The sequence below is a fragment of the Adiantum capillus-veneris genome, chromosome 4 (assembly GCF_014529385.1).
Source record: "Adiantum capillus-veneris isolate H3 chromosome 4, ASM1452938v2, whole genome shotgun sequence".
NCBI lineage: Eukaryota > Viridiplantae > Streptophyta > Polypodiopsida > Polypodiales > Pteridaceae > Adiantum > Adiantum capillus-veneris.
In genome coordinates, this window is record NC_140934.1 from 16,307,798 (window position 1) to 16,334,901 (window position 27,104).

Genomic DNA, 27,104 nt, shown 5'->3' on the forward strand with positions numbered 1-27,104 from the left:
AAATGTAACCACACCGTCTAATGCGGCTCTCACAAAGATGATGCTCCTGAAGCATAAGAATGTCAATCTCACCAGCCACAAGGCATCTCTGAAGCTCCTCACGTAGCCGACCCCTCTGACACTGAAACTTGGACCCTCCTAATCCCTGCACATTCCATGAGATGATCCTCATGGAGTCAGTAAGAAAAAGCAGATGCTGCCAGAGCAGCCAACCTCGCTATATTTGAGGCCGGTTTGGATGGGAAGTAATCTACATCAGAACGACCTCTAGACAGGCGTCGAAAGGAGTGACTGTCTCACCCAAGCCCAAGTCGAGTGTGCAGCCTGAAGGGCTACATCCTCTGTCCAAGAATCCTCATGTAGAAATACATAACAAGGAGGGCTCTGAGTGTCAGCAAACAAGTGCACCACAATGTGCCTGCAACCTGTTGCATCCGGAGGCGTCACGTTGAACTTGGCAAGAGGCCAAAGTGTGTGCACCAGATCTATCATCCCTAAGTCCCCTGTATGGTGTGAGAACTCAGTAGCCTAAATCTAGAGCCAATCAAGAACTGTGTGTTGGGTCCACTGTGGAATCCATAAAGCAAAGCGGAAAGGAGAAACCCACCGTTGTGTCCAAAGCCTCAATGCCTCTAGCTGCAAGAAAGAGGACGTGGACTCGAAAGCAAGCGTCCTCCAAGTCAGGAGAAGAGTCACCCAGGAACCGTGTGAAGCTGTAGTCGAAGAAGTCCCAGCGTGTGCGAATGTCAAATCTAGTTAAACCTCTAGGACTACTGCAAAAGAAGAAGTCTGCACCAAAAAATGTGGCCTCAGGTGGGATTGTCCTCTCGAGCCATAGGGCTCGGCGAAAGCACTAACAAGAGATCGCCTCGCGGAAGACACGTGTCCAGTCCCCTTCGTTTGAGGAGGAAAGGAGGGGTCGAGAGAGAGACTGTGGGCCCCATCGGGGAGAGAGAAGAGACGAAAGGCAGAGGTGGAGGAGGGGGGGGGACAGAGAAGGCGGGGGAGGCGGAGCAGCAGTGTCTGAGGGAGGAGGAGGTGGAGGTGGAGGAACTGAAGTGGACAGGGCCTCCTCAGGCGGGTCCTGCTGAAGGGGGTCAAAACAGTTCCCAACCGAAACCCAGTGCTGCTGAGTTGCAGAAGGTCCGCCACCAGAGGGAGCAATCGGACGAGCTTGCCCCTGTCTGCGATGGCCAGGCACCTGCTGCCAACCGTCAGTTGTCTAATCACTAGTCTCAGTTGAGGTACCAGCGTGTGCGTCGTGTGTATTTGGCTGTTGGGCGTGCTCAGCCTTGGGAGGTTGCGCATGCACTGCCGGTCGAGGTCTCTTGCGAGGACAGGCCTTTGCCAAATGGCCCATCTGTCTGCAAATGAAACACTGGTTCAGGATGCCCAAATACTCCACGCTCTGTCAGAACCAACCTCCACTCGCCCGAGGTAGTAGGATGACCTTCGGGAGAGTGTGGGTATCCCGAACCAGAATACGTAGTGAGGGGATGTCGGCCGCCTTGGCAGCTACAGAGGCTGTCGTGCGAGGTGTCTCCAGGACAGTCCCAATCTCTGAGCCTATCGTGGACAAGAGTAGCTCCCTCCTCAAACTGAGAAAGCAAACAGAGATGGGAAGGTCTGCCTCCTCTACCAAAACATCTGTAGCTGGATCAAAACCATGCCTCCACTGTCGAAAGTGGGCTCGAAGTGCTCAGATGGCCAGGGGGCTCATCGCAATGACTTTGGACTCCATCTCGGAGGTCTTGAACTCTATCTAATATTATCCCCGTCCGAGGAACTGAATATCCAAGATCTTGCCCAGCTGTGTGCGAAGGCGGGCCTGGAGAAGATCACGCACCTTTTCTCTGCTGGGTCTGGTGCCGAGAATCTTGCAGATGACGAAAGTCGCCTGAAGGCATTCCACCTCTGCTACGAGGCTCACTTGCTCTATTGACGAAATAGCAAGTCAGATGGTGTGGGCTTTGTAGGGTAGGGCGAGGGGGCTTCTTGAGAGTCCCTCTGAGGTGGAGCATGAGCCTCCATCAGTGTCTACTGTTGTGGAGAAGGGGCAAAGTGACGTCGGCGACAAATGGCCCTCTGTTGGACCGAGCACATCGATGGTGCTGACAAAAAATCAGCCTAGCAGAACCAAGGTGGGGGAGGGAGGGTGCGATGTGGAAACAAAGGATAATGGCGGATAAAGGCCGCGGGATCGGGGAGGAGTCGGCGTGGGGCAGTGGGTAGAGAGGCGGGGGGGGGAGGAGGCAAACGCGAGGGGTGAGGGGAGATAGCAGGGCAACGCGAGGGCTATGGGGTGGGTAGCGCGAGGGGGCTGGAAGCGGGTGAAGCACAGCGAGCAGCAAGTTCCTTTCATTTTATATTGAGTATTAAGTGTCTCTCTCTCTCTCTCTCTCTCTCTCTCTCTCTCTCTCTCTCTCTCTCTCTCTCTCTCTCTCTCTCTTTGGCTACCTACAACTTCAAGCCCCCTTGAGCTCAATGCACCCACCATCGATCCCAACAAGTGGTATCAGAGTGTAGGTTAGGGTGCGACTGAGTCTAACCACTCCTCAGTTTTTAATTAGTGCCTAATTAACTAGTGTGGGCATGTTCATGAGTCAAGATCTCGAGCCACTACCTTCCTAATTAGTCGAGGATCAAATAGAGTGGATTAATGTGTTTGGGATTCTAGAAATATCTCTCTTAATCTTCTTGTCTCTTCTCTCAAATAAGCTCTTTGATTAGAGCGCCAGATTATTAGATCTCTAGTCTATGTGACTTTGTGCGTATGGTATTTGGCCTATGCACCGACACAAGGTGTGTACTGCCCCTAGTCCAGTCAGCGCTTGTGGGGGAGATTCCATGTGTAAATCCATGTGATAGCATCTTTAGCTCTTTGCCTAGGATAAGTGGCATTCGGTTGTGTGTGCAACAACCCTTAGTCCTAAATGCCTATGTGAAGGATAATTGCTTGTGTAGCAAGATATTATGCTATATCTTTGTGTGTCTTTATATAAGTCAAAGGCTAAGCCAAATAGCTTTTCAGCCTTATAAGTAAAAGCTTTGATGTACATATCCTATTCTATGCTAAATGTATTGTTGTACATTTTGTATATTGAGTATTGCAAGTCTCTCTCTCTCTCTCTCTCTCTCTCTCTCTCTCTCTCTCTCTCTCTCTCTCTCTCTCTTCGTGTAGCCATGGCTACCTACAACTTCAAGCCCCCTTGGGCTCAATACACCCACCATTGATCCACCAACACCAACTTTTTCTTGGAGTACTGTGAGATTCTTGGTTCGGATCTTTTTTTTTTTGCAAGAAAAGAGATCCTTCCATTAGTTAATTATAATTGCCCGAAGGCTACAAACCACCTCTGAGAGAGAGGGATACAACAAAAACATGGGGAGAGTCTCCCTGTGAGAAACAATATGTACAGGGCTATGATGGGAATGGATCAGGCTAGCTATGGTCGATGAAAGAGAAAGATCGTGCTCCCAAGTCAATGTGTTGGCTAGATTATCACTCAAGCGAATTAGGTTCCAAGATCAATTAACTTGGACTTATAAACACGATCTTGAGTGTTGCTAAGCCATCACAAGCTCACCATAAACAAGAGAGATGTAATGCAAAATAGACTTGTGTTTATTCATTCATGAAATGAGCTTTAAGTAGCTCTACAGCCTTGCACCACAGCATGTGGGATAACTCCTTCTCTTCTCTCCTTGACTCATATTCTAAGACAAAGCTCACACTTCACAATTCTCCCCTTGAAGTTTGGACTAGGAAGAAATTGAAGAAACTGACCACTTTGGCACACTCCAATCTAGGAGACAAACTATCTCTAATCCAAGAGATACTCAAACACCTCCCCTCGAACAGATGTATAAAAATGAGACCAAGCTAGTCCAAGCTATCTCCAAACAAATACAACTGAAGGGGAAAGGCAAGAAAAAGCTAGAGAATGTCCTCGTAGACCAAAGGCTATTGCCACCTTCTCCTTCATCTTCATCCTTGTCTTCTTCTGTCAAATACACTTTGGGCCTTCGATTTTTGTTGGTGCTACCTTTGTCCCTTTTGAAACACTTGGAAGGAAGGTGACCCTTCCTCCCACAAATGCTGCAAGTCTTCGATGATAGACTATCCTTTGCTATGTGCTCTTCTTTGCCACACTTGAAACAAGTTTTGCTGCTAGAGCTAACTGCAAAAGCTCCTCCACCTAAAGAAGCATTCCTCCCTTGCTTCTTCTCCTTGGACATTACAGAGTTGATGACATCTTGAAAATCTGATGTTGGATCTTTCTCCTCAATGATGGTCACGATCTGGTCAAAGCTAGGTGGTAAGGCTGCTAGAGGAACCGCGATTTTGTCCTCCTCTGGTATTGCACTGTTTACATAAGCTAGCTATGTGGTCATGCTTTTGAGGCGATTGACCAAGCTTTTGTGGTGCCCGTCCCGTGAGATGATTTGTCAAAAGGTCAAGTTTGACAGGCAAAAGGCACCAGGGTTATTACAACCATTGCCTATACCAAATAAACCATGGGAAAGCATTGCTATGGATTTTATCTTTGATCTTCCAAGAACGCCGACAGGGAATGATGGTGTATGGACAATTATTTGCAGGTTCAACAAGCAGGTCTATTTTATTCATGTCAAGAAGGAGATAAAATCTGACCAGATCATGATCCTCGCATGACGAGCCTGTTTTGGATAAGCTTTTTTGAAAACAGAGACAACACACTCAAGTTTTCATCCACAACTTGATGGGCAAGTGGAAACAATATCTACCTATGCTTGAGTATGCATATAACAATGCGGTGCATTCGTCAACAGGCAAGGCACCTTTTGAGATTGTTGAGGGTGGTAAAAAGGTTTCTCCCATTTTTGCACACAAAGGACGAATTTTTGAAGCAGATCTTTATGTTGGAATATGGATGTAATGTATAAGAAGATCAAGCTTGCCTTGTAGAAGACTCAGGCAAAGCAGAAAAGGGCTACTGATTCCGCCACTCTCCATCTCGTGTTGTCTATCTCTTTCACTTCAGTTGTTATTGAAGTGCTAAAAGTCTATTTAGTCTGTGCTTTTCTGTTGGCATGTGGTGTCCGTCCCGTGACATGATTTGCCAAAGTTAAGGTTTAACATGTAAAAGGAACCAGGGTTATTACAACCACTTCCTATACCAGATAAGCCATGGGAAAGCATTGCTATGGATTTTATCTTTGATCTTCCAAGAACGCCAACAGGGAATGATGGTATATGGACAATTATTTGCAGGTTCAGCAAGCACACCCATTTTTATTCCTGTCAGGAAGGAGATAAAATCTGACCAGATTATGATCCTCGTATGAGAGCCTATTTTGGAGAAGCTTGTTTGAAAACATGGGCACCACGCTCAAGTTTTCATCCTCATTTCATCCACAAACTGCCCAAGTCGGAAGAGGCTAATTCTACTGACTTAGATCTACTGAGATGCTATGTGTCAGATAATAAGGGCAAGTGGGAACATTATCTACCTATGATTGAGTATGCATACAACAATACGATACATTCGTCAATAGGCAAGGCACTTTTTAAGATTGTTGAGGGTGGCAAAAAGGTTCCTCCCATTTTTGCACACAAAGGACAAAATTTTCGAAGCAGATTGTTATGTTGAGAATATGGATGAAATGTATAAGAAGATCAAGCTTGCCTTTGAGAAGACTCAAAGAAAGCAGAAAAGGGTTGTTGATTCCGCCACTCTCTGTCTCGTGTTGTGTATCTCTTTCAATTCAGTTGTTATTGATGTGCTAAAAGTCTATTGAGTCTGTGCTTTTCTGTTGGCACGTGGTCTCTGTCTCGCGACATGATTTGCCAAAGGTCAAGTTTGACATGCAAAAGGCAGCAGCAGGGTTATTACAACCACTGTCTATACCAGATAAACCATGGAAAGCATTGCTATGGATTTTATCTTTGATCTTCCAAGAACGCTGACAGGGAATGATGGTATATGGACAATTATTTGCAGGTTCAACAAGCAGGCCCATTTTATTCTTGTCCAAAAGAAGATAACATCTGACTAGATCGTGATCCTCGTATGACAAGCCTGTTTTGGAGAAGCTTGTTTGAAAACATGTGCACCACGCTCAAGTTTTCATCCTCATTTCATCCACAAAATGATGGGCAGTCGGAAGAGGCTAATTCTACTGTCTTAGATCTACTGAGATGCTATGTGTCATATAATAAGGGCAAGTGGGAACAATATCTACCTATGCTTAAGTATGCATACAGCAATACGGTGCATTCGTCAACAAGCAAGGCACCTTTTGAGATTATTGAGGGTGGCAAAAAGGTTCCTTCCATTTTTGCACATAAAGAACATTTTTGAAGAAGATCGTTATGTTGAGAATATGGATGAAATGTATCAAGCTTGCCTTGGAGAAGACTCAGGCAAAGCAGCAAAGGAATGTTGATTATCACCATCGTGAATTGTTGTTTTCACCGCTAGCACATCAAATGTACATAGGGATTCAATGCAATAAAAGTGGACATTGTTCTGCAAATGCTAAAGGTATTATGCTCACTTCTATCGTAGATGAAATAACAAAAGTATGAAGGTCTCATTAAGTCGTTTGTATTTATGTTTCATGAACTTTTTTTGCGGATAAATGTGATGATAAAAGGGTGCTAATCACACTAAATCATCTATGGCATGTATATTTGGCATGCAATCGAGGACGTTTGCGAATTCAAGAGGGGGGTATGTCATGAGGCTGTGGCAACCACTAACCTTAGTTGTTGGTTTCTTTCCCTTGATTTTTATTTGATTTTTGGGACCCTCTTGTTGAAGTCACAAATGACGAGCTATTGTGTGGCCAATGTGAAATGATCGATGGCCAAGAGTTTCACCCGCACTCCGGAAGGACAAGTTGCCACAAGATGGTTGGGCCAGTCGGCAATAGAATCCGAGAGTAAAAGGGTGTCTAGGCTCAATTCAAAGCCATTAAGGCCCCTCGCTACACTTTATAAGTCGATGGGTACTAGGAATTTAACTCAAAAGAGGCAAACTGGACACATTGTAGTAGGAGAGCAACCGACAAGCCCCACACACTCTCCAGAAGCCTCATCCTTGATGGAGCGCCCATTTTGAGAGGGGGAGATTGATTTTTGGCTTCATAAGTGACTACAATGTGTGTATGAGTAGTGGGTGTTGTGATCAAAGCTTTAATAGAAAGCGTGCCTTCTCCTTTGTCTCATGTAGCGCGACGATTTGCTATCACGCATCTCTCTCTCCCCTTTGCATTGTTAGGTGTCGGGGCTATGGAGGATGATAGCAGAGGACAACCATGGCGTGATGAGCGCGCAGCAGAGAACGAGGTAAACGAGAGAGAGAGAGAGAGAGAGAGAGAGAGAGAGAGAGAGAGAAATGAATTGTTATATTAACGTCTTCAAAAGGCCAAAGTGACCTATGAGACCAGAAAGTTACAATGCGGTGTATCTGATACAAAGTCAGATTAACAAAATAAATTAAACTAGGATAACCAAATATAAATACTGTGGAATCCTAAACTAAGCTGATATGTGTGGAGGGTGAAAGCGTGAAATGTGTGAACTAAGCAGTACAATGTGTAGACAATATGGGAGGGAAGTAGAGATCCATCTTCATCTGCACTCTGGACGACGAGAAAGTATGGCTCGAATCCTTTGCTGTAGCCTCCTTCGATACTGTGTAGCTCCGCTTCTCCATCGGGGTCGTCTAGATCTCCCTAGCTCCAATGCTCGGTCTATGAGAATGCCAGTAGAGTGGGCAGACCTCTCCACTGTTGGCTGCTCCTCTGTCTGTTCTTCTGGGTGAACAATATCTAGTGTGAAGAAATCTGTGATCTGTCTCTGGGGTTGTCTCTCTTCAGCTCTCCCCAGTAAAGTTTCTCTATGTCTGTGTAAGTCAAGTAGATATAGCCCAAGACATCTCTGATCCTCATACCTCATGACCTTAGCTAGAGGCCCGAAACCTCCTCTGAATACACAATGAAAACGGCCTCGTATCTCATAGTACACTGTGCGATGACATAAGTAATGTACCTCTGTCTCTGGCTCTAGATGGCATAAGCGGCATATCCTGCTATCTGTTGGTGTCCCTCTGAGTCTGCCAGTCTCAATCTCGAGCTGATGTGAGGACGTGTGTATCTGGCCAATGGCACAACGCAAACCATGAGAAAGATGTGTGTCCATATAGCTAGGTTGAATCACAAACCCCTCCCCCGTGAGGTGGAGAAGATGCTCGCTATAGCAAGCCATCTTTGTGTCCAACTCCTGTATTGGCTCTATCCATGTCCTCCTCGTGTCCAGCTGGATCAGATCCTGACGAATGATTTTATTAATCTCTACCCGTGTCAGAGACCTCAAGGGTGCTTGTGGAGAGTATTGAAAAGGAGGCAACCTATCGATGGTGAAACCATGTGTCTGAAACCATGACGCCATTTGTGCATACCAGCATTATGTATCCTCACTAAGAGCTAATTGTCTGGAGGAGTCTAGAGCCACCTTGGCATATCTGTCTCTACTAGTATCCCACAGATTGTGTACAAAGGAGACTGATTTGGTAAGCGCCTCAATCTCCATAGGGGGGGGCAGCGAATTCCGCTCGAATGATATCATGCGGTACGGAAGCCTTGGCTCTAATCAACCGAGAGATCATAGATACCAACGGCTTCTCCATACGCCTCCAACCATCCTGGCCTACAGAAGGACCCCAACCCTGCACCCCATATAACATAGTAGAGGCAACCAAAGTATCAAAGAGCCATAACTTTGTCCTAGGTTCCTAGAACTAAGCCTGCGAACACATCCTCTCCATTCCTCCCAGAGCCGCACCAGCTCTAGTTAGTCTAGTCTCTGTTGCTGTTCTCAAGGAAAATCTCGGCCCAATAAAGACTACCCCCAGGTAAGTGTATGCATCTGTATACTCCACAATCTCCTGACCATATTTGAAAGTAGGTACTGATCTCCTGACCCATTGCAGTGTGGTGTTAAACACCATAACCTTGGTTTTACCTAGATTTACACACAATCCACTATCCTCTGCAAAACTGCGTAGTGCATCCAAATGTGGTTGCATACCTTCTGGTGAGTCAGATATCAGCACAATATCATCAGCATATAGCAACAATGGGATTCACGTCCCTGCCAGCTGGACACCCCTGTCACCCTCTCTGTCAATGTAATCAGACACCTCATCAACATACATACCAAATAGAGTAGGAGACAATGGGCAGTCCTGTTTCACTCCAATAGTAGAGTGAACTAAATCAGATACCCCTTCCAGAGTGCGTACATGTCCCATCACTGATCTGTACAAAGCCATAATCCCCCAAATCACCTCTATGGGCACCCCCATCTCCTGTAGTCTGCGCATCAATCAAGCTCTTGGTACCGTGTCAAATGCTTTGCGAAAATCCACAAAGCTACAATAGATCCGTCTCCCATGTGCTCTGCCCTCCTCAATGATGGCCCTGAGTGTCAAAATATGATCAAGAGTGGAGAAACCCCTCTTGAAGCCGGCCTGACCCTTTGCTCGTACACCCTCGCCCTTTGCCCAATTACTCAAGTTTTGCTCCAAAATAGATGCATACAACCGTGCCAATGTGTGTCCAACCATAATAGTGCGTAGTTCCCAGGCTTTGTAGGGTCACAAGCCTTGAAGATGGGCACAATATTAGACAACCTCCAAGTCTCAGGTAATCCCTCACGCATGGCACGATTGAGCAACACTGCGAGAACCTCATCAGCATACCCCTGGCATGTATAAAGTGCTCCGCTACTAGATCGTCATGATCATATGCCTTCCCGGTCCTCATCTTGTCGATGGCCCTTTGTACCATCTCAGATGTAAAGAAAGTGCTCGTAGCTGGGCAAGGCTTGGTAGGGTCTGGAAGGGATTCCTGTCTAGGAACCGTATATAATGATGTCGCATATTGGCCCCACACATCAAGTGAAGTAATCACTGGGGGAGGGGAGTGCTCATGGAAGAGTCGCCATGCCTCTCTTGAGTCCCTACTCAAAAACATCTGATATAAGTCTTGCTCCATCTGAGCTAGGTAAGCTCGCTTCTTCCGTCGCACAAGGCATCGGAAAGCAATCCGAGACTGTCTGTAAGTGATGACTCCCAAAAGAAGATCCCTCTGAAGCTGGGCTCTCATCTTTTTGCACTCCTTATCATACCAACTATCCTGGGGCATGCTCTCAGAATGTCGTCTCTTGCCCGGCTGAGTGTGTGGGTATGCCACTGATGCAGCCCCATGCAGTGTCTCAGTCAGTAGAGTGATGCACTCCTCCACTGAGAGGCCTGTACCATTTGTGCCAGTTGTGCCTTCCAATAGACGGTCCCAGATCTCCTCTGTATAAACGAAATTAGTCTCTGGAGTAAACGTATAGCGGGTGTGTGACCTGCCTCCTGATGTCTGGGTTGTCCTATACTGAAATTTAACGGACAGTGTCAAGAGAGCATGATCTACTACTATGCCCATTGGCCTGACTCCCACTGTGAAATCCTGAATGCAGGGGACAAAGCTCGGTTGTGTCATAACATAATCCACTGTACTGGCCCCATGTCTGTGTGGAAAGCATGTGAAACTGGCTGCCCCAGGAAATCGTTGTAAGCCATTAAGTATGGCTAATCCATGTGTAGTTGTCATTTCCATGAGGTATCTCCCATACTCCGTTTGCTCTCTGTCATCTGAGCATCTATCAAGTCCCAATTCACTCACATCCAGCTCTCTAAGCATCTCATCTGAAGTATCATAGAAGACTGTCTGCGAGTTGCCCGTTCGGGCATTGAAGTCCCCTAGGAGAATGATATCACCATCCCTAGAAAACTCCCATATGTCATCATCTAGTATAGAGAAAGGCGACTGCCCTCTGGATGCAGCATACACTGATGTACTCGGAGGAAAGTAACATATGGCTATATATAGGAATTGACCTGTGTCAGCTCTCAGTCTCACCCACATATATCTAGCATGATCATCTCTTCGTACGATATGCAGTAATGGTTGTAGTTCATCTCTGAATAGCACTGCTACTCCTCCTGAGCCTCTACTCCCATGCTCAGATCTCGCATTTGTCCTGTGAGCTGTCTCCCATCTGTATCCCACCACATGTGGCATCACCTGTCCAGGGGCCTGATGAGTCTCTGAGAAGAAAACAATGTCCTTGTCTTTGAAACTGTCCTCAAATGCATCCACGTCCAACCTCATAGACCCATTACAATTCCAGGTAGCCATCTTCAGTGTGGTCCCATAGGTCTCGCACCGTCATGCAGTGCGCCGCTCTAAAATCACCACCCGTCCATCTCTGTAGAAGGCTATCTTTCCCTTCTCCCTTGCCGCTGTAATCTCTGGCATTACCTCTCTCATATGTGCGAGCTGTGAGAGAGTCAGGTCATCCCCGAGGAAAATACCTGTCTTTTTGAGAGTAGGCCTCTTCCTCAAGAATTCCTTCTTGTCTTCCAACGAGGGGACGCGTAGTATGAGAGCTCTCCCCTTTGAAGAGTCTCCCGTGCCATCACTTTTCTTACCTACCCTCCATGCCTTTGTGTGCAAATGCTTCTCCATCCCCATCATGGATATAAGGCTTGTGACCTCTTTCTCCACATTGTTTATGTCCTTGAGACCGGTCACTCTTACATGCAGAGCTCACATCCGCCTTCTTTGTTCCTCTTCGAGGGTCATGTTGATAAGCGCCGGTGTACAGGGAGTTTCTTGACCTTTCCCCTTCTTGGCGATCTCAATCCATTTTTCGGCTTCGTCTGCCTTTTTCTGTGTCCTTGTTATCATCTCCGTCCATGAAGATGCCTTTGCCACACTCAGTTTCTCTTCCTCTGTGATCATCCTTACCTGTTCCTTGATTTCATCTATTACCGAGGGCTGAAATTCGCCTTCCTCTAGTCCACTGCTTACTCTATCAGCAAGCTCCTGTTTAAGGGCTGGACACCTAGGAAAACAAACCACGCTCCTAGAAATTGATGGCGGCTCTGCACCTTCTTCACCACCGAAACTGCTTGTGTTTTAGAACGCCTTCTTGCGTTGCCTTCTTGTCTACGCCACCAAAATGGCTTGCGTTTTGATATGCCGCCTGTAGACGCCATGGAGCTCCTGCATGCCTGGGGTCTGATACCACTTGTTGGGTGTCGGGGATATGGAGGATGATAGCGGAGGACAATCATGGCATGACAAGCCTGCAAGCAGAGAAGGAGGTGTGTGTGTGTGTGTGTGTGTGTGTGTGTGTGTGTGTGTGTGAGAGAGAGAGAGAGAGAGAGAGTCAAGATATTATAAAGGCTATCCCAGTTGAGTAGCACACCCCTTTAGAGGCCGCAGCCTCCAGATGGATGGGGGCCTTCACGCGCTTGGAGGTCCTCATTGCCCTTAGGGCTTGCTCGGAGACAGTGGCCCCCATGTTTTTCAAGATTCAGGGGGAGGGCCGGCTTCATAGAATCTCAGAAGAGGCGCCACAAGTTGCAGAGTGCTGTTTTCAGAGGATTAGAGTTGTGGGCATCTGTGGTAGGACTTGTGTCATAGATCCTGACCCAGCAGATCTTCAGTCACGACACTGGCGGCTTCGGGCCTGTTTTAGCCGCCCTCTGGTTAGGTTGCAGTGGACCCAAGAGAGTGGTTGGCAGGATTCTTTCTCTTCAGCCAATCACCCAGGGACTCCCTTTTTTCAGTACACAGCTCGTTTGGGGAGACATATACTGACATCACAGAGAGAGGCTCACCCAACTGCAACACTTCACTAGCAGGAGGACGATCTCACAGCTGATTTCTTGTCAGCTTTTTGGGAGCGGCTGTGGGACAGTAGCCATCCGAGGAGAGTTACTATGTTTCAATGGCTGGTAGCACACATGTCTACACCAGTTGGGAGTTGGTTAATACATAGTGGCTTTTTGGCAGCATGTGCAACCTGTGGCCATCCTGTGGAGAGTTAGCGACATTGTTTGTGGGACTGCCCCATGGCACAACAGTTTTGGCTTTGGGTTCTCCGGCTGATGCCAGCCCTCTCTACAGCCCGACACACTTGGGGTATTGCAGCTTGGTCCACTCTCACGGGCTTAGCACTCCACTTTGAGCTGGCTTCCACCAGCAGGATGGTAGTTATCCAGGAGGGTCGACCTACACTTACAGCTTGCCACAGAGCTCATCCCCCATTAGTGACGCAGTGACAGACGGTGGTGTTGGGAGCTCATCTGCATCCTGACACTCTCGTTCATTTGGCGGGCCAGCTGCTTTTGCATCTTCGAGGCTCGTCCTGTTCCATCGGCAGAGACAATTCGAGACATTTGGCCGGAGCTAATGGCCGGAGCTAATACGTGCACACTCAGGGGTAAGTTTGAGAGACTTCAGGGCAGCTCCGACCGCATGTATGAGTGCCGATAGGCTTTTTTGCAACTATGGTGCCTAGAGCCTTTCTTCACCATGGTTCAAGGTGCGCCTAGATGGCACTACCGGCCACCATTGTGGCTTTTTCCTCCTCCCATCTCGTGATCTAGCCTGTAAAGTGTGAGCTTTGTCCTAGAATATGAGTCAAGGAGCGAAGAGAAGGAATTATCTGACATGCTGTGGTGCAAGGCTGTAGAGCTACTTTAAGCTCATTTCATGAGTGAATAAACACAAGTTTATTTTTCATTACATCTCTCTTGTTTATAGTGAGCTTGTGATTGCTTAGCATTAACTCAAGATCGTGTTTATGAGTCCAAGTTAATTGATCTTGGAACCTGATTCGCTTGAGTGATAATCTAGCCAACACACACTCACTTCTGTGCATGATGTTTCTCTTTCATCCACCATAGCTAGCCGGATCCATTCCCATCAAGTGGTATCAGAGCCACGGTGTGCTAGCTAGGATTGTTGTTATGCCTTTGTGTGTTAGTGATTAGCATTTTTCTATATAGCACTTTCCAATCTCTATTGCATTAGCTTAATAATCCCAATCCCTAATCGCCATTTGGGCAAGAGCATGCTCCACTACCCTTTGGCGATTAGGTGAAGGGGATCTCGCATTTAGCATTGGTTGTGTGTGCAATTATTCAATTTTTATGCCCGTTTTCAGCCTACTTCATTGTAAAATTTCTCACATTTGAGCCACTTGGCTAGTAAAATTTATGTGTGTGCAAAACACTTCACGACACCTTTTCATAGAACTTCCAGGTGCAAAGTTCGCTCAAGAATTTATCCTTCAATTGGGTGTTTGAAATCTCTGTGCTTTCAGATTGCAGTAGCCTACTTAAACTCTAAATTTGGAGGAAATTAGAGCCATTAAAATAGTTCTCCTAATTTAGATGTGTATCTCTTGTGTGGGAACCACCATTTTTGAAATCTTTTGATTCCAAGGAGGCTCGTGGGCGCTTCACCTCTACAACTATCCATCGCTTGTCCACTTGCTAACCCTTGTCTAGCCGGTCGTCACCTGCAAACTCGGCCACTCCAGCTCAGCATCTATTGGCGACCACAGCATCTGTCGCCGCTGAAGAGTCAATGACGGGTCCACCTGCCCTGTGTGCAGCTCACACGACCCATGCGGCGTGCTCCCTGCCATACTCATCGCTACCTCCTACCCGCCACCCATGCTCCCTGCCCAATGCCCAGGTCGTTATCACCTCCCTGAGACTCCTCGTCTTTGGCTACATGACACAAGAGGCCTGCATGCAGTTATTGTTCTTTTTTTTTCATTTTTCAACTTGAAAACTCAAGGTTCGTTTCCCATGGTCCTCCATTTGGAATCTTAAGTCTTGTTCCCCACGTTGCTACTCCTACTCGACGCCTTTTCTTTATTCATTACATAAAAATTTGGCATTGCACAACCCGAAGCCTCCTCAAGCTCAAGACCAAGGCCTAAAAGCATTCTTCGAAGGTTTCAGAGCAGAGCAAAGGGCATCTCGCTACTTCCTACTGTGAAGAGTGGCTTCACCCTTGATGAAGTAGTTTCATCGACAGTGAAGAGGAGCTTCACAAAAGGGAACAGAGTTTTAACACTTCAATAACAATTGGACTAAAAGAGATAGACAACACGAGACGGAATCCCACCCCAAGACAGCACCGGCCCCAAACCTTCGCGCCCCTTTCAGTAATTCTTTATATTACTTGAACTCGGTACAATGCCGGTACTCCACCTTTGCACCTTTGTACTGAAGCGCTACAAAGAATGCGCCCTCTGCACATATTTAAAGGCCCTTGGCCCATGAAAAACAGTTACATGAAAAGCATCAAACTCAAAAGCATCTGGTCCCGAAAAGCATCTTGCCCAAAAGCTATCAGCGCAAACTGTGGAATCCGTACAATCTACCACGTCAGCGGTCAACATAAAACGCAAAAATCAACGTCAGCATGTCAGGGCAAAATCCAAAAATCCGTACAGGCCTGCCATGTCATCAGTTGCCACGTCGTCAGCTAGGGTGTGCATTCTTCTAAGTGTGTGTCCTGCTTGGTTTTAATGTCTTTAACGGGGTCCCATAAGTTGGTGGGAACTCCTCTTTAGTAATATGCTACTTTGCAAGTTGCTGCTTCTGTAGCAGGCTACAGTGTCACTTTACAGGACAGTTAGTACAGTTTGGACTTTACAGTTGGTCTTTGGTTGGTCGATTCACGCTGGACTGACTCGTTGGGCAGTGACACGTGGCAGGGATACGGTGGTCTAGTGGACATCGTGGCCAGGTCACCACCACCACTCAGTGGAGATAGACTTAGGTGTTGTCATTTGTGAGCCGTTGGTGGCTCTTTATGGTTGTATATATGAGTAGTAGTGGTTTGGTCATCGGGATCTTCACGTAGTCGTTTAGAGTGAGTCTATACACAGAGCACTGATTCACCATCCCTGCACATCTGAGCCTCGACACCCCATTGTACCTGAAAGTCCTGGGCTGGAGCTGAGTGTGCTGCCACGCCAGAGTTTGTATCAGTTCTTTGAGATAGTCAAGTCATTTGTTATGGTCTACTGTTGTTGCTGTTGTGTCTCTATGAGCTCAGTTGTTGTCTATTGTTTCCCTTCTTTTCAGTCTTTTTGAGTGAGATTGTCACGCACATTGCACTGAGGACCACCCACTATAGAGAGCACGACACATTATCCGCGCTACAGGTGCTCTCATTTTGGGGATCACGGTGGGACCTCAACTGAAATCTCACTCTATGAGGTACAAATCTTGAAGCTAGTTGGGTCTATCTAGCTTTGCCTACCTTGCCTAGCTTCGCCTCCCTTGTCTTGCACTGTTCTCCTCTCACCTGGTCCAACTGGTCTAGTCCTCCTTCACCCTAGTCATCTCTCGCTCTGGTCCAACCAGCCCTAGTCATCTCTCGCCATGGTCCAACCAGCCCTCGTCCTGGTCTAGTCCTCCTCGACCCTCGTCTAGTCCTCCTCGTCCCTGGTCCACCCTGGTCTAGTCACTAGCCTGACCTAGTAGAGTCTAGACCACTCTTCAGCCAGTTCAAGGTTTTCTTGCCCAAAGGTTGGTTGGATTGGTGGTCACTGCATGACACATACAAGGCGGTCAGTCGAGCGTCAAAGCGCACTACTGAGCCCTTTGAAGTACTATAACAAAAGACGACCTTTGGTACCTAGTAGAAGTCCATCAACCTCATCACCTATACCTCCACATATATCACCCATTCCTTCATCTGGTTCCACATCTTCCAGATCACCTTCTCCAGTAAAGCTCTCTCCTATTCTGCTACAGCAGGCTACTGAGCAACAGGCTCAGAAAGGGGCCATGGAGCCGTTGGCTAGCGTTTTGGCTAAGGTAAACATCAAGTTCCCTACATTCAAAGGACTCTCTTCAGAAGATGCTGACAACCATGCAAGGAGGTTTGTATCTCTCTGTAGAGGTCGTGGTCTTAACAGGGAAGATGCTTATTTGGTACTCTTTCCATCCACCTTGGATGGCTTAGCAGACAAATGGTACAGCCAGTTTGCAGAGAACCATTTTGCAACCTGGGTAGCCTTAAGGCAACAGTTCTGTGCAGCTTTCAGGCCCGGTGACTACCAGGAGAAGGTGTTGGATGAGTTAGCCAACATGGTGCTCCAGCCAGAGGAGACTTTTGCAGAGCTTATGACTAAGACCAAGTCTCTGGTTGCCAAGCTTCCTCAGCAACCCGGTGAATTCATGGTTAAGAAGTGGGTGGAGAAGGCGCTTCCCAAAACTTCTCAACAAAAACTCCGAAAGAGTCTCCGACTCGACGCCACTTTGGAGGAGTTCATCACAGCTGCTACTAGGATAGAGGGGGCTAGGAAGCTGTTCAACAACTCCCCTCACATAGAGACCCCCTCTGTGTTTTCGGAAAGTCCTGCTGATCCATTGACTGCTTTACGTAGAGAAGTTGAAGCCCTAAAACTACAACGCGCTCTTCAAGAGGAGAAAAATATCTCTCTTCGCGAGGAGAAACCCCCACATCTTGAGGCTTTGGATTAAATCAAGAGAGAGCTAGAAGAGCTTCGGTCTCAACAGGAGACTAAGGCTATGGTATGGTGCAGCTCATGTCGCTCTCCAGGACATCCTCCACAGAACTGTCCCCTTCGGGCTTATTGCCACTTCTTCGAGAAGTCTGGGCATGAAGACAAGGATTGCTACTATATCAAGGGATTACGGCAAATACAACAAAGTCTAGGTCCTTGTCTCCAACAAGGGCTAGCACGTGCATCAAACATGGTGTCACCATATAGCCATCAGAACTCGATGCCACCTCTGCTGACAACACCTCCTATGCAAGGTATGCACAACAACTTTACATCCCCCAGCTTTTATCATGCTAGTACTCCTTCAGTTCTCCAAAGCTTCTACACGTCAGCATCCGGTCCAATGGAGCAAGGGCCGAGACCACTTTGCCCCTCAAATAGGCCAATTTTGTGCTACAGGTGCGGGGAATATGGACACTATCAGAGCAAATGTCCCTTACTAGAAGGGTCCCCTCCTTGCCGACATTGCCCTGAAGCTAAGGATCACTATAGTAAGGATTTCCCAAAACAACAAGCGTCCACATCTGCAAGCACAAGCCAGAACCAGCAGGAGTTTACATTCCCAAAGCTTAACGTCATCACATGATGATTTTCCTGATAGTCATCTTTTTAAGTTGGACACAACCCCAGAATGGTATGGAGATGTGTTACATCTTCTTTCTACTGGCCTATATCCTGAGAATGCTTCTCCCTTTCAAAAATGAAGACTCTTGTTGAAGTCTATACCATTCTCTTTGATTGGCGGACAGCTCTACAAATCTGGGACAGATGGTGTGCTGCACAAGTGCGTCTCCCCTCATGAAGTAGACCACATTCTAGAGGATGCACACAGTGGTCCTACAGGTGGCCACTACCCTGGTCACATCACGGTGCAAAAAATCTTACAGACAGGCTTATGGTGGCCCTATATATTTAGAGATGCTATTGCTCATGTCAAGATTTGTGATGTCTGCCAGCGATGTGCGCCCAAGCCTAGCAAGCAATCAAATCGCCCTCTGCAGGTATCTATGGCGTGGTTGCCCTTTGAGAGATGGGGCTTGGACTTTGTTGGTCCAGTTACTCCATCTGCTCAACCAGGCAATCTCTTGGTAGCAACAGATTATGCAACAAAATGGGCCGAAGTGGTGGCTACCATCGACTGTACAGCTGCCACTGTCGCAAAATTTTTGTATGAACATATTTTTTGCAGGTTTGGGTGTCCTCTGGAAGTCACCAGTGATCGAGGTAGTCATTTTGTCAATGACTTGATCTCCACTCTCGTCACGAATTACAAGATCTTTCATTGCAAATCTTGCTCTTACTATCCTCGAGCAAATGGGCAGGCTAAAAGCACTAACAAAGTGCTAATCGCACTTCTCAAGAAAGCTTGTCATCTGCATCCAACATCTTGGGCTCATGCTATCCTCGGCACAGTTTGGGCTTATCGCACCTCGTTCAAGGGAACCACTAACTACACCCCTTCCAGCTAGCTTTTGGCTTAGAAGCAATTGCACCATATGAGTTCAACTCAGGTTCAGCAAGAGTGGAAAGTGTTCGTGTCACAGTTGGGATTGCTTCAGCAAACCTCTCTCGTCTCTCAATGTTAGAAGAAAGCAGGAGGTTAGCTTCACATGCTCTCCAAGCTGAGCAAATTCGTCGCAAAGCGTGGCATGATCGCCATCTCCGAAAGACAAAAATAACGCAGGGTTCCCTAGTGCTACTCTATCAAGCTAAGTATCTGAAGAAAGCTAAGAAGCTGGTCCCAGCCTAGCAAGGGCCATTCATGGTACAAGAGATTTTGCCACAGAGGGCTGTCCAGTTAGTCATTCTGGCAGGCGTTCCTTTGCCACTGGTAAATGGATCAAGAATAAAGTGCTATCACTCTCTTGCCTGACTCTTTAGAATCTGGTTATGTTATAACTCCCACCTACAACATTATGACTGTCCCGTCCTCAGTGTCCCGTCATCAGTGTCCCGTCCTCAATCCTCGGCTCTCTCCGGCTTTCCATTTTCCCTCTTCTCAGATTTACCTTATGTCAAGTTTTCATCTCAGTTGTAATCCGTGTTATGGTTAAAATTCTCCTTGTTTTACTGCATGCATCAAATTGCTTCTCATCTCATTTCATCTCATTGATATAATTCGGGTTGATCCAGCCTTTTCTTTTTAATTAGTTGAATCCACTCATAGATTGGATAATCATCTTTCTCTTGATTCTGTATCCGTGTCTATCTGTATCCCTGGGTATCTCTATCTCTAGTCCTTACAGGTTACAGCTCTCTCTCTACTACCCTCTCTCTCTGTCCCTGTGGATTTCTTCAAAATGTCGGAGGTAAACTCTAGTTGGATAGAATATAGAATTTTCTTGGTATTTCTCCTAGCACTACTCTGGTGCATCTCTATCTGTCTGTCCCGTATCTCTCTCACACGTGCTCACACACACTAATGTCGCTTCTCACACAAACACAGTTCCAAAACAAAGCTCCTGCTCCACAATATCCTTCCTCTATGTTTCCAATCCTCTTTGTACACTATGTCTCTTGATCGGCCATTAATTCTTCAGCATCTACTCTCTCTCTCTCTCTCTCTCTCTCTCTCTCTCTCTCTCTCTCTCTCTCTCTCTCATCCAGTGGGACACGAGGAGGACATGGATAGAGCCGTTACAGGAGTTGGGCACAAAGATGGCTTTCTATAGAGAGCATCTTCTCCACCTCACGGGGGATGGGTTTGTGATTCGACCTAGCTATATGGACACGCATCTTTCTCATGGTCTGCGTTGTGCCATTGGCCAGATACGTTGTGCCATTGGCCAGATACGCACGTCCTCACATCAACTCGAGATTGAGACTAGCAGATTCAGAGGGACACCAGCAGATAGCAAGATATGCCGCTTATGCCATCTATAGCCAGAGACAAAAGTACATTACATATGTCATTGCACAGTGTACTATGAGATACGAGGCCGTTTCATTGTCTATTCAGAGAAGGTTTTGGGCCTCTATCTAGGGTCATGAGTTATGAGGATCAGAGATGTCTTGGGCTATATCTACTTGAGTTACACAGGCATAGAGAAACTTTACTGAGGAGAGCTGAAGAGTGACAACCCCAGAGACAGATCACAGATTTCTTTACACTAGATATTGTACACCCAGAAGAACAGACAGAGGAGCAGCCAACAGTGGAGAGGTCTACCCGCACTACTGGCATTCTCATAGACCGAGCATTGGAGCTAGGGAGATCTAGACGACCCTGATGGGGAAGAGGAGCTACACAGTTTCGAAGGAGGCTACAGCAAAGGATTCGAGCCATACTCTTTCGTCGTCCAGAGTGCAGATGAAGAGGGATCCCTATGAAGATGGATCTCTACTTCCCTCCCATTTTTGCTTCACATTGTACTGCTTAGTTTAGGATCCCGCAGTATTTATATTTTGTTATCCTAGTCTAATTTATTTTGTTAATCTGACTTTGTATCAGATACACCGCATTGTAACTTTCTGGTCTCATAGGCCACTTTGGCCTTTTGAAGACGTTAATATAACATTTCATTTCATTTCTCTATCTCTCTCTAAGCTGCTGCTGCAACTGCGGGCATGCTATTGCCTGTTGCCTACCTACCTAGAAAGTTTCCTTTTGTTGTTGCCGCTTTCTACTTTCTGCTTCCGTTTACTAAGTGGAGCCGGAGCTCAGTACCGAACTCTTCCTGCTAATCACCCTCTGGAAACTGCTTGCTTTCTACTTTCTTTCCCTCTCGCCTCTGCCGAACCAAATTCCCCTTGCCCTACCCTAAAATAACCCACCGCCCTAACCAACCCCTCCCCTCGCCCTACACACTTTTCCCTCGCCCCTACCCACCCTCCCACATCCCCTCGCCTCTACCAACCCTCCCACATCCCCTCGCCCCTACCCTCCCGTTAAACCCTCGCCCCTACCCACCCTCTCACACCCCCTCGCCCTACCCTTCCCTTACTCCCCTCGCCCCTACACACTTTTCCCTCGCCCCTACCCTCTCCCTCTCCCCTCGCCCCTACCCTCCCCTTAAACCCTCACCCCTACCCACCCTCTCACACCCCCTCGCCCTACCTTCCCCTTACTCCCCTCGCCCCTACCCTCCCTGTACTCCCCTCGCCTCTACCCTCCTCTTTGGCCTCGCCCCTACCCTACCCCAATCCCCTCGCCCCTACTCAACGTGCCCATACCCCAACCGCCCTCGTCCTCACCGATCCCCTCGCCCGCCCTCCTCTTCCTGCATCTGCTCCTTGATACCGCATGACTCTTCTTCTTGGGTAATGAAGCTTTTTCCAAGTGCAGCGCTACATCTCTGAATCTGGGAGTTGAGTTCACCCTGCACAGTGGCCAAGCAACTAGCTTTTCGGACCAACTGACGCTTTTCAGGTTTGAAATTTTCAAGCACACTTCACGATGGCTGGTACAAGCAAACAAGTTAGGAAGAAGAAAGCTTTGTCTCGACAGAGGCCAACTGAAACATCCCAAAGTTCTGCAGAGGAAGAGGATGTGGATACCTCTAGCCATGGCCTCACCGATCTGTCCTCCACTGATCACAGTGATGAGAATTACAAAACGTCTGACTCGGGCTCTGGCTCTGCTTCTGACTCTGATTCAGAGTCTTCTAGCCAAGAGAAAGAGGAAGATGAGAAACGTGAAGATACTGTGAAAAACGAAAAGAAGAGGAAAGCCAGGAAAGCCATCTCGCAGGTACTGAGCCATCAAATTCCTCGGCCTCCTTCTTCCAAAACTCAAACCAAATTCACTTTGAACTTCCATCTGCAGCAGCCTCATCCGTCTCTTCGAGAAGTCTTATCGAAAGATCAGCTACATACTCTAGGTCTGTCAACATTAGCAGAGACCCATCTGCCTTCTAATATTCCCATGGATATGGTGCATGAGGTTCTCAAGTTTTTTCCCAAAGTCAGAGGACACCCACTGACTGCTACACGCATTGGGCACGCTTTGAGGATGACAACCTTTCCTGTAGTAAAACCGGCTACAAGAACCTATTCACAACTTTTGATAGATGCGACCATCGAGGCATGCAAAGAGCTACTTAGTACGAGTCATGCTGACTATGCAAGGAATAAAAAGCTCTGGGCCATTTTCAAGTACTACTTTTTGGTCAAATCTGCCAAAGTAAGCAAGGGCAGATGTGACGTGCCTACTATATTCTCGCATTGCGAAGGCCTATACTGCCTCATCCACACCATCCCGTGTGCCTTTAATCAAATTCTATTTACCTTTTTACAGTCGCTCACGGGCAAAAAGATTCAGAGCTCAGGTACAATCTGTGCAATCTAGCTTTCAATGCTTTGCAGCTCCCATGTTGGCCTGGGTCATTAACATACCTGTTAGTCCTATCGATGTGGATGCGGATATGCGGCGTAAAACCTCTAAGACAAAAGGGAAAGATATTGAACAGACAATGGATCTCCCTGGGAAGCCAAAGAAAAAGAGGGCAAAGGTAGTGAAGGACACAGTAGAATCTTTAGTATCACTGACAGTTTCGGAAAGCCAGCAGCTTCGAGTGAAGCAACCTGTTCGATGTTCCTCACATACTTCCGCTACTGATTCGATGGTAAGTTCAGGTGTTGTAGATCACACTATGCACGTCACAGCTGTGGCTTCTACAGTGTGTGTTCCTCTCTCTACTGCTGCTATTTTTACCCCTACCACAGTGACTAGCTCCCAAGTCCCAGTGGGAGTTGCTTCTTCTCCTATGCCTAGTCCTGCTGCAACCACTTTCACCATGTCTACTCCGACAGAGAGGCATGCTCCCAGTTCACCACGAGCAGTGCCACTTGCCACACCAGTCCCACCAGCTGTACCACTTGCCAGCTCTCTTCACCCCGACACGGTTACAGGACCCTCCACAGTGTCGGACTCTACATCACTTTTTCGGCTATCTGAAGATATATTGCAAGAGTCTAGGCAAGCCATTGCCACCATTGAGCTTGGAGCAGAGCGGTTAGCAGCTACACACCAGTGTCACGCAGCTACTTATATAGCTATGGAGGGATCTCTGCGAGTTGCTGAGAGCGCCATCGCCGATAGGGATGCCACTATTTTTGCACTCCAACAGGCCCTGAAGTTAAAGTCTCAAGTGATTAGTAACCTTCAAAATCAAGTACAAGGATTTAGAGAATTGCTCTTACATGAAAATAGGGCAACCCAGCCTACGATGATGGGTATGGGGTATGGGTGGACTGGAGCAGGTACATCAGTGCAGCATGTAGCAACGGGTCCTTCTCAACAATTTATGGGACTTTACTCACAGACTCCAGTTCCAGTTCAATACTACAATCAACAACAACAGTATCCTCCACAGGGGTTTCAGTCGTCACCATTGCCTCAGATGCAAAATTTGACTTGCTGTGACGGAATTGTTGGAGCACATCGCCATGGTTGTGTTACTCGACGTCCTCAGTACACTACAGGACAAGTGCTACCATCTGCCCAGCAGCAGGTGGCTGGTCCCTTCCCAGGGGGCACAGTTACTGACAAGAGAGCTCACATACAGCAGAGCCCCACAATTGATTTGATGGCTCCACCTCTAGAGGCTGATACTTCAGGTGCAGCAGTGGCCACCACTCTGTCTCTTGGATGACAAATTCAGGAGCTCACCATTGTACATATGCAGTAGCTAATAGTTTTCTTTAACAGTTTCAGTCTTCCTCTCACCGAGACAATGAGCGGCCTTGTGGCGGGCAACCTGTAGCAAGCTACAGTGTCACTTTACAAAACAGTTAGTACAGTTTGGACTTTACAGTTGGTCTTTGGTTGGTCGGTTCACACTGGACGGACTCGCTGGGCAGTGACACGTGGCAAGGATACGGTGGTCTAGTGGACATCGTGGCCAGGTCACCACCACCACTCAGTGGAGATAGACTTAGGTGTTGTCATTTATGAGCCGTTGGTGGCTCTTTATGGTTGTATAAATGAGTAGTAGCGATTTGGTCATCGGGATCTTCACGTAGTCGTTTAGAGTGAGTCTATACACAGAGCACTGATTCACCATCCCTGCACATCTGAGCCACGACACCCCATTGTACCTGAGAGTCCTGGGTTGGAGCTGAGTGTGCTACCATGCCAGAGTCTGTATCGGTTCTTTGAGATAGTCGAGTCATTTGTTATGGTCTACTGTTGTTGCTATTGTGTGTTGCTGTTGTGTCTCTGTGAGCTCAGTTGTTGTCTATTGTTTCCCTTCTTTTCAGTTTGTTTGAGTGAGATTGTCACGCACATTGCACTGAGGACCACCCACTGTAGAGAGCACGACACATTATCCGCGCTACAGCTTCTTTTAGGGTTTAGGCCCCTTGGCCGGCGTCTGCAGGTTGGCTCCATTCTTCAGCGACTCAACACGTCAGCAGTTTGTGACATCCCCCCTTCTTGAAAGAAAGTAATCGTCTGCGATTACAGCATATCAAGCTAGCGCAAAGATTTCCTAGGGACAATCAATTTTCTCATTCCAAATAGGAGCTCTTGATTTCCTGGGTCGTTGGCTTCCCAAAAGAATCTCATCCAATAAGGAGTCTCATTCCAGACTGGAACTCTTGATATCCTGGGTCGTTGGTTTCCAAAAAGTATCTCATCCAATAAGGAGTCTCATTCCAGATCGAAACTCTTGATATCCTAGGTCGTTGACTTCCAAGAAGTATCTCATCCAATAAGAAATATTCAATGGTTGGAACATCACAATGCAACACAAATGCTCACATATGCATGCTACAAGACACAACGAACAACGCCATTGAGCACTCCCCTGAAACAGACAGCCTGCGGTAGGAAGCTACTCAACCACTACCTCGTCACACTCCCGCAAATAACCTGAAAAGGTCCGGGCCATGAGCTCAAAGGAATGGTACAACCATACTCTCCCCAGACCGCAGCCTGTGTTGCTTGGAGATTCAATCATACAACCAAACGCTCTCTAGACATCCCCTCTGCGTCGTTCGGAGGTTTTTCAGCATATAACGAAACGCTCCCAAGACATCCTGTCTGCGTCGTTTTGAGGCTTTCAAACATACAACGAAGCGCTTCCCATATACCCCATCTGCGTCGTTCCGAGGTTCAGACAATACCAAAACATCATTTTTCACTACTCCACCTGGGAGTAAAATCATCACTCATTGAAACCAGTATTAAAACCAAAGTCAAACAATTCAAATAGCACCAAAACAAGTTTAAAACAAATACCATCCATTCCAAACAAATAACAGGATCACCAAACAAGTTCTCAAACAAAATTCAAAGTTAAAAAGCGATCTTGACATTAGTCAAGCTCGAAAAGATGACTGGCTTTTCATCTTGAAACCTGCACCAAGATTAGGTTTAGATATCTTCCATAAGGTTGTAGCCGACTGCACTATGGCCCATAAGCTCTTGGATAGACAGTGTTCCTATAGCGGTGATGGTAGTCTCAAGACATAGAAATCACACTGAACCTCCAAGGTTATCAGCTCAAGAAGATGTCCAAAGACTGCAAGTTGTAATCTGCTAGGGTTTTCATGGAAAGTATTTTAGGATACCCTACTCTTCCAGAGGCTGCACCCCGAAGGAAGATGTCTGAAGGCATGTAACTTCGGGAAAAAAATTTCTTGAAAGCTTGTCTGGAGTGTGCGGCTTGGTAGCTATAAACATGCACCACTGCTGCCTCTGACAAAAAAAAACAGCGGCTTGGAAACAAATAAAATCCTTGATTCTTCTTTGCAAGTGAGCTTTATGACTTATGCCCTGTAAGACAGAGCGATGAAGACAGGATGCGCGATGAAGTAAGGGTGGGAGCTATGTCTGCGGTCAGGACACAAAGATTCTTTCTTTATCAGAATTTCCAATAAACTTTGGAAGCGCCAAAGTGCTATGTCTGCTCTTTGGTAGGACCGGTATGTTCTGAGAAAAGCACACGCCTGAAGCTCTGATACCAGTTTCGCGAAGATTCTTTCTTTATTAGAATTTCTAGTAAACTTTGGAAGCGCCAAAGTGCTTTCTCTGCTCTTTGGTAGGGCTAGTATGCTTTGAGAAAAGCACGCGCCTAAAGCTCTGATACCACTGTCACGGAACAGGCACCACGTGCCAACGGAAAAGAACAAACTTTTAGCACTTCAATAATAACGTAAATGAAAGAGATATACAACACGAGATGGGGAGTGGCGGAATTCCACCCCAAGAGAGCACTGGCCCCAAACCTTGGCCCCCCTTTCGATATTTCTTTATATTGCTTGAACTCAGTACAATGCCTGCACTCCACCCTTTGCACCTTCGTACTGAAGCGTGTCAGAGAATGAGCCCTCTACACATATTCAAAGGTCGTTGGTCCATGAAAAGCATTAAATTTCTAAAAAATAATTGCATGTGTATTTATTAAACGTATGTGATGATTGATTACCTCTATAGCTATCTATAAAATGGTCCAATTTTGCATCTTTCACTTCAAGTGTTTGAGCAGTGAGACCAAGGCACTATTTTTTGTTGTACGTGTTTTAATAGTTTTGGAACACAATTGGTTAGTTAGTTGGGATTCTTGTCATCTCAATTTTTGTTAGGGAACACGAGCATGAGTAGAACTAATTGATAGGCAACAACAATAGCTCAGCTTGTGGACTTGATGAGCATTGGGAAGAAGCAAGTTGTGTCCCGTAGGGCTCACTATGCAACTGAGGGCTACTA

The 27,104-nt window shown here is 46.9% G+C and overlaps 2 protein-coding genes across 10 annotated transcripts in view; one reads left to right on the forward strand and one right to left on the reverse strand.

Annotated features, from left to right (window-relative positions):
• LOC147458778 (uncharacterized) overlaps positions 1 to 27,104 on the forward strand; it is a 372,832-nt gene that overhangs the window by 244,524 nt on the left and 101,204 nt on the right. The gene's annotated exons all lie outside the window — the stretch shown is intronic.
• LOC147458779 (uncharacterized) lies at positions 1,223 to 10,976 on the reverse strand. The gene is made up of 3 exons (XM_086510016.1): positions 10,960 to 10,976; positions 10,103 to 10,873; positions 1,223 to 1,364 (listed from the first exon to the last, which is right to left on the reverse strand). The coding sequence occupies exons 1-3, from the start codon at positions 10,974 to 10,976 to the stop codon at positions 1,223 to 1,225; spliced, it is 930 nt and encodes a 309-aa protein (XP_086366142.1).

Excerpts from the sequence above, each read along its gene's own strand:
- LOC147458779 (XM_086510016.1), bottom strand. Across the intron at positions 1,365-10,102 it reads GGAGTCATCACTTACAGACA|ACAGATGGGCCATTTGGCAA; the intron begins GTCTCGGATTGC and ends TTTCATTTGCAG.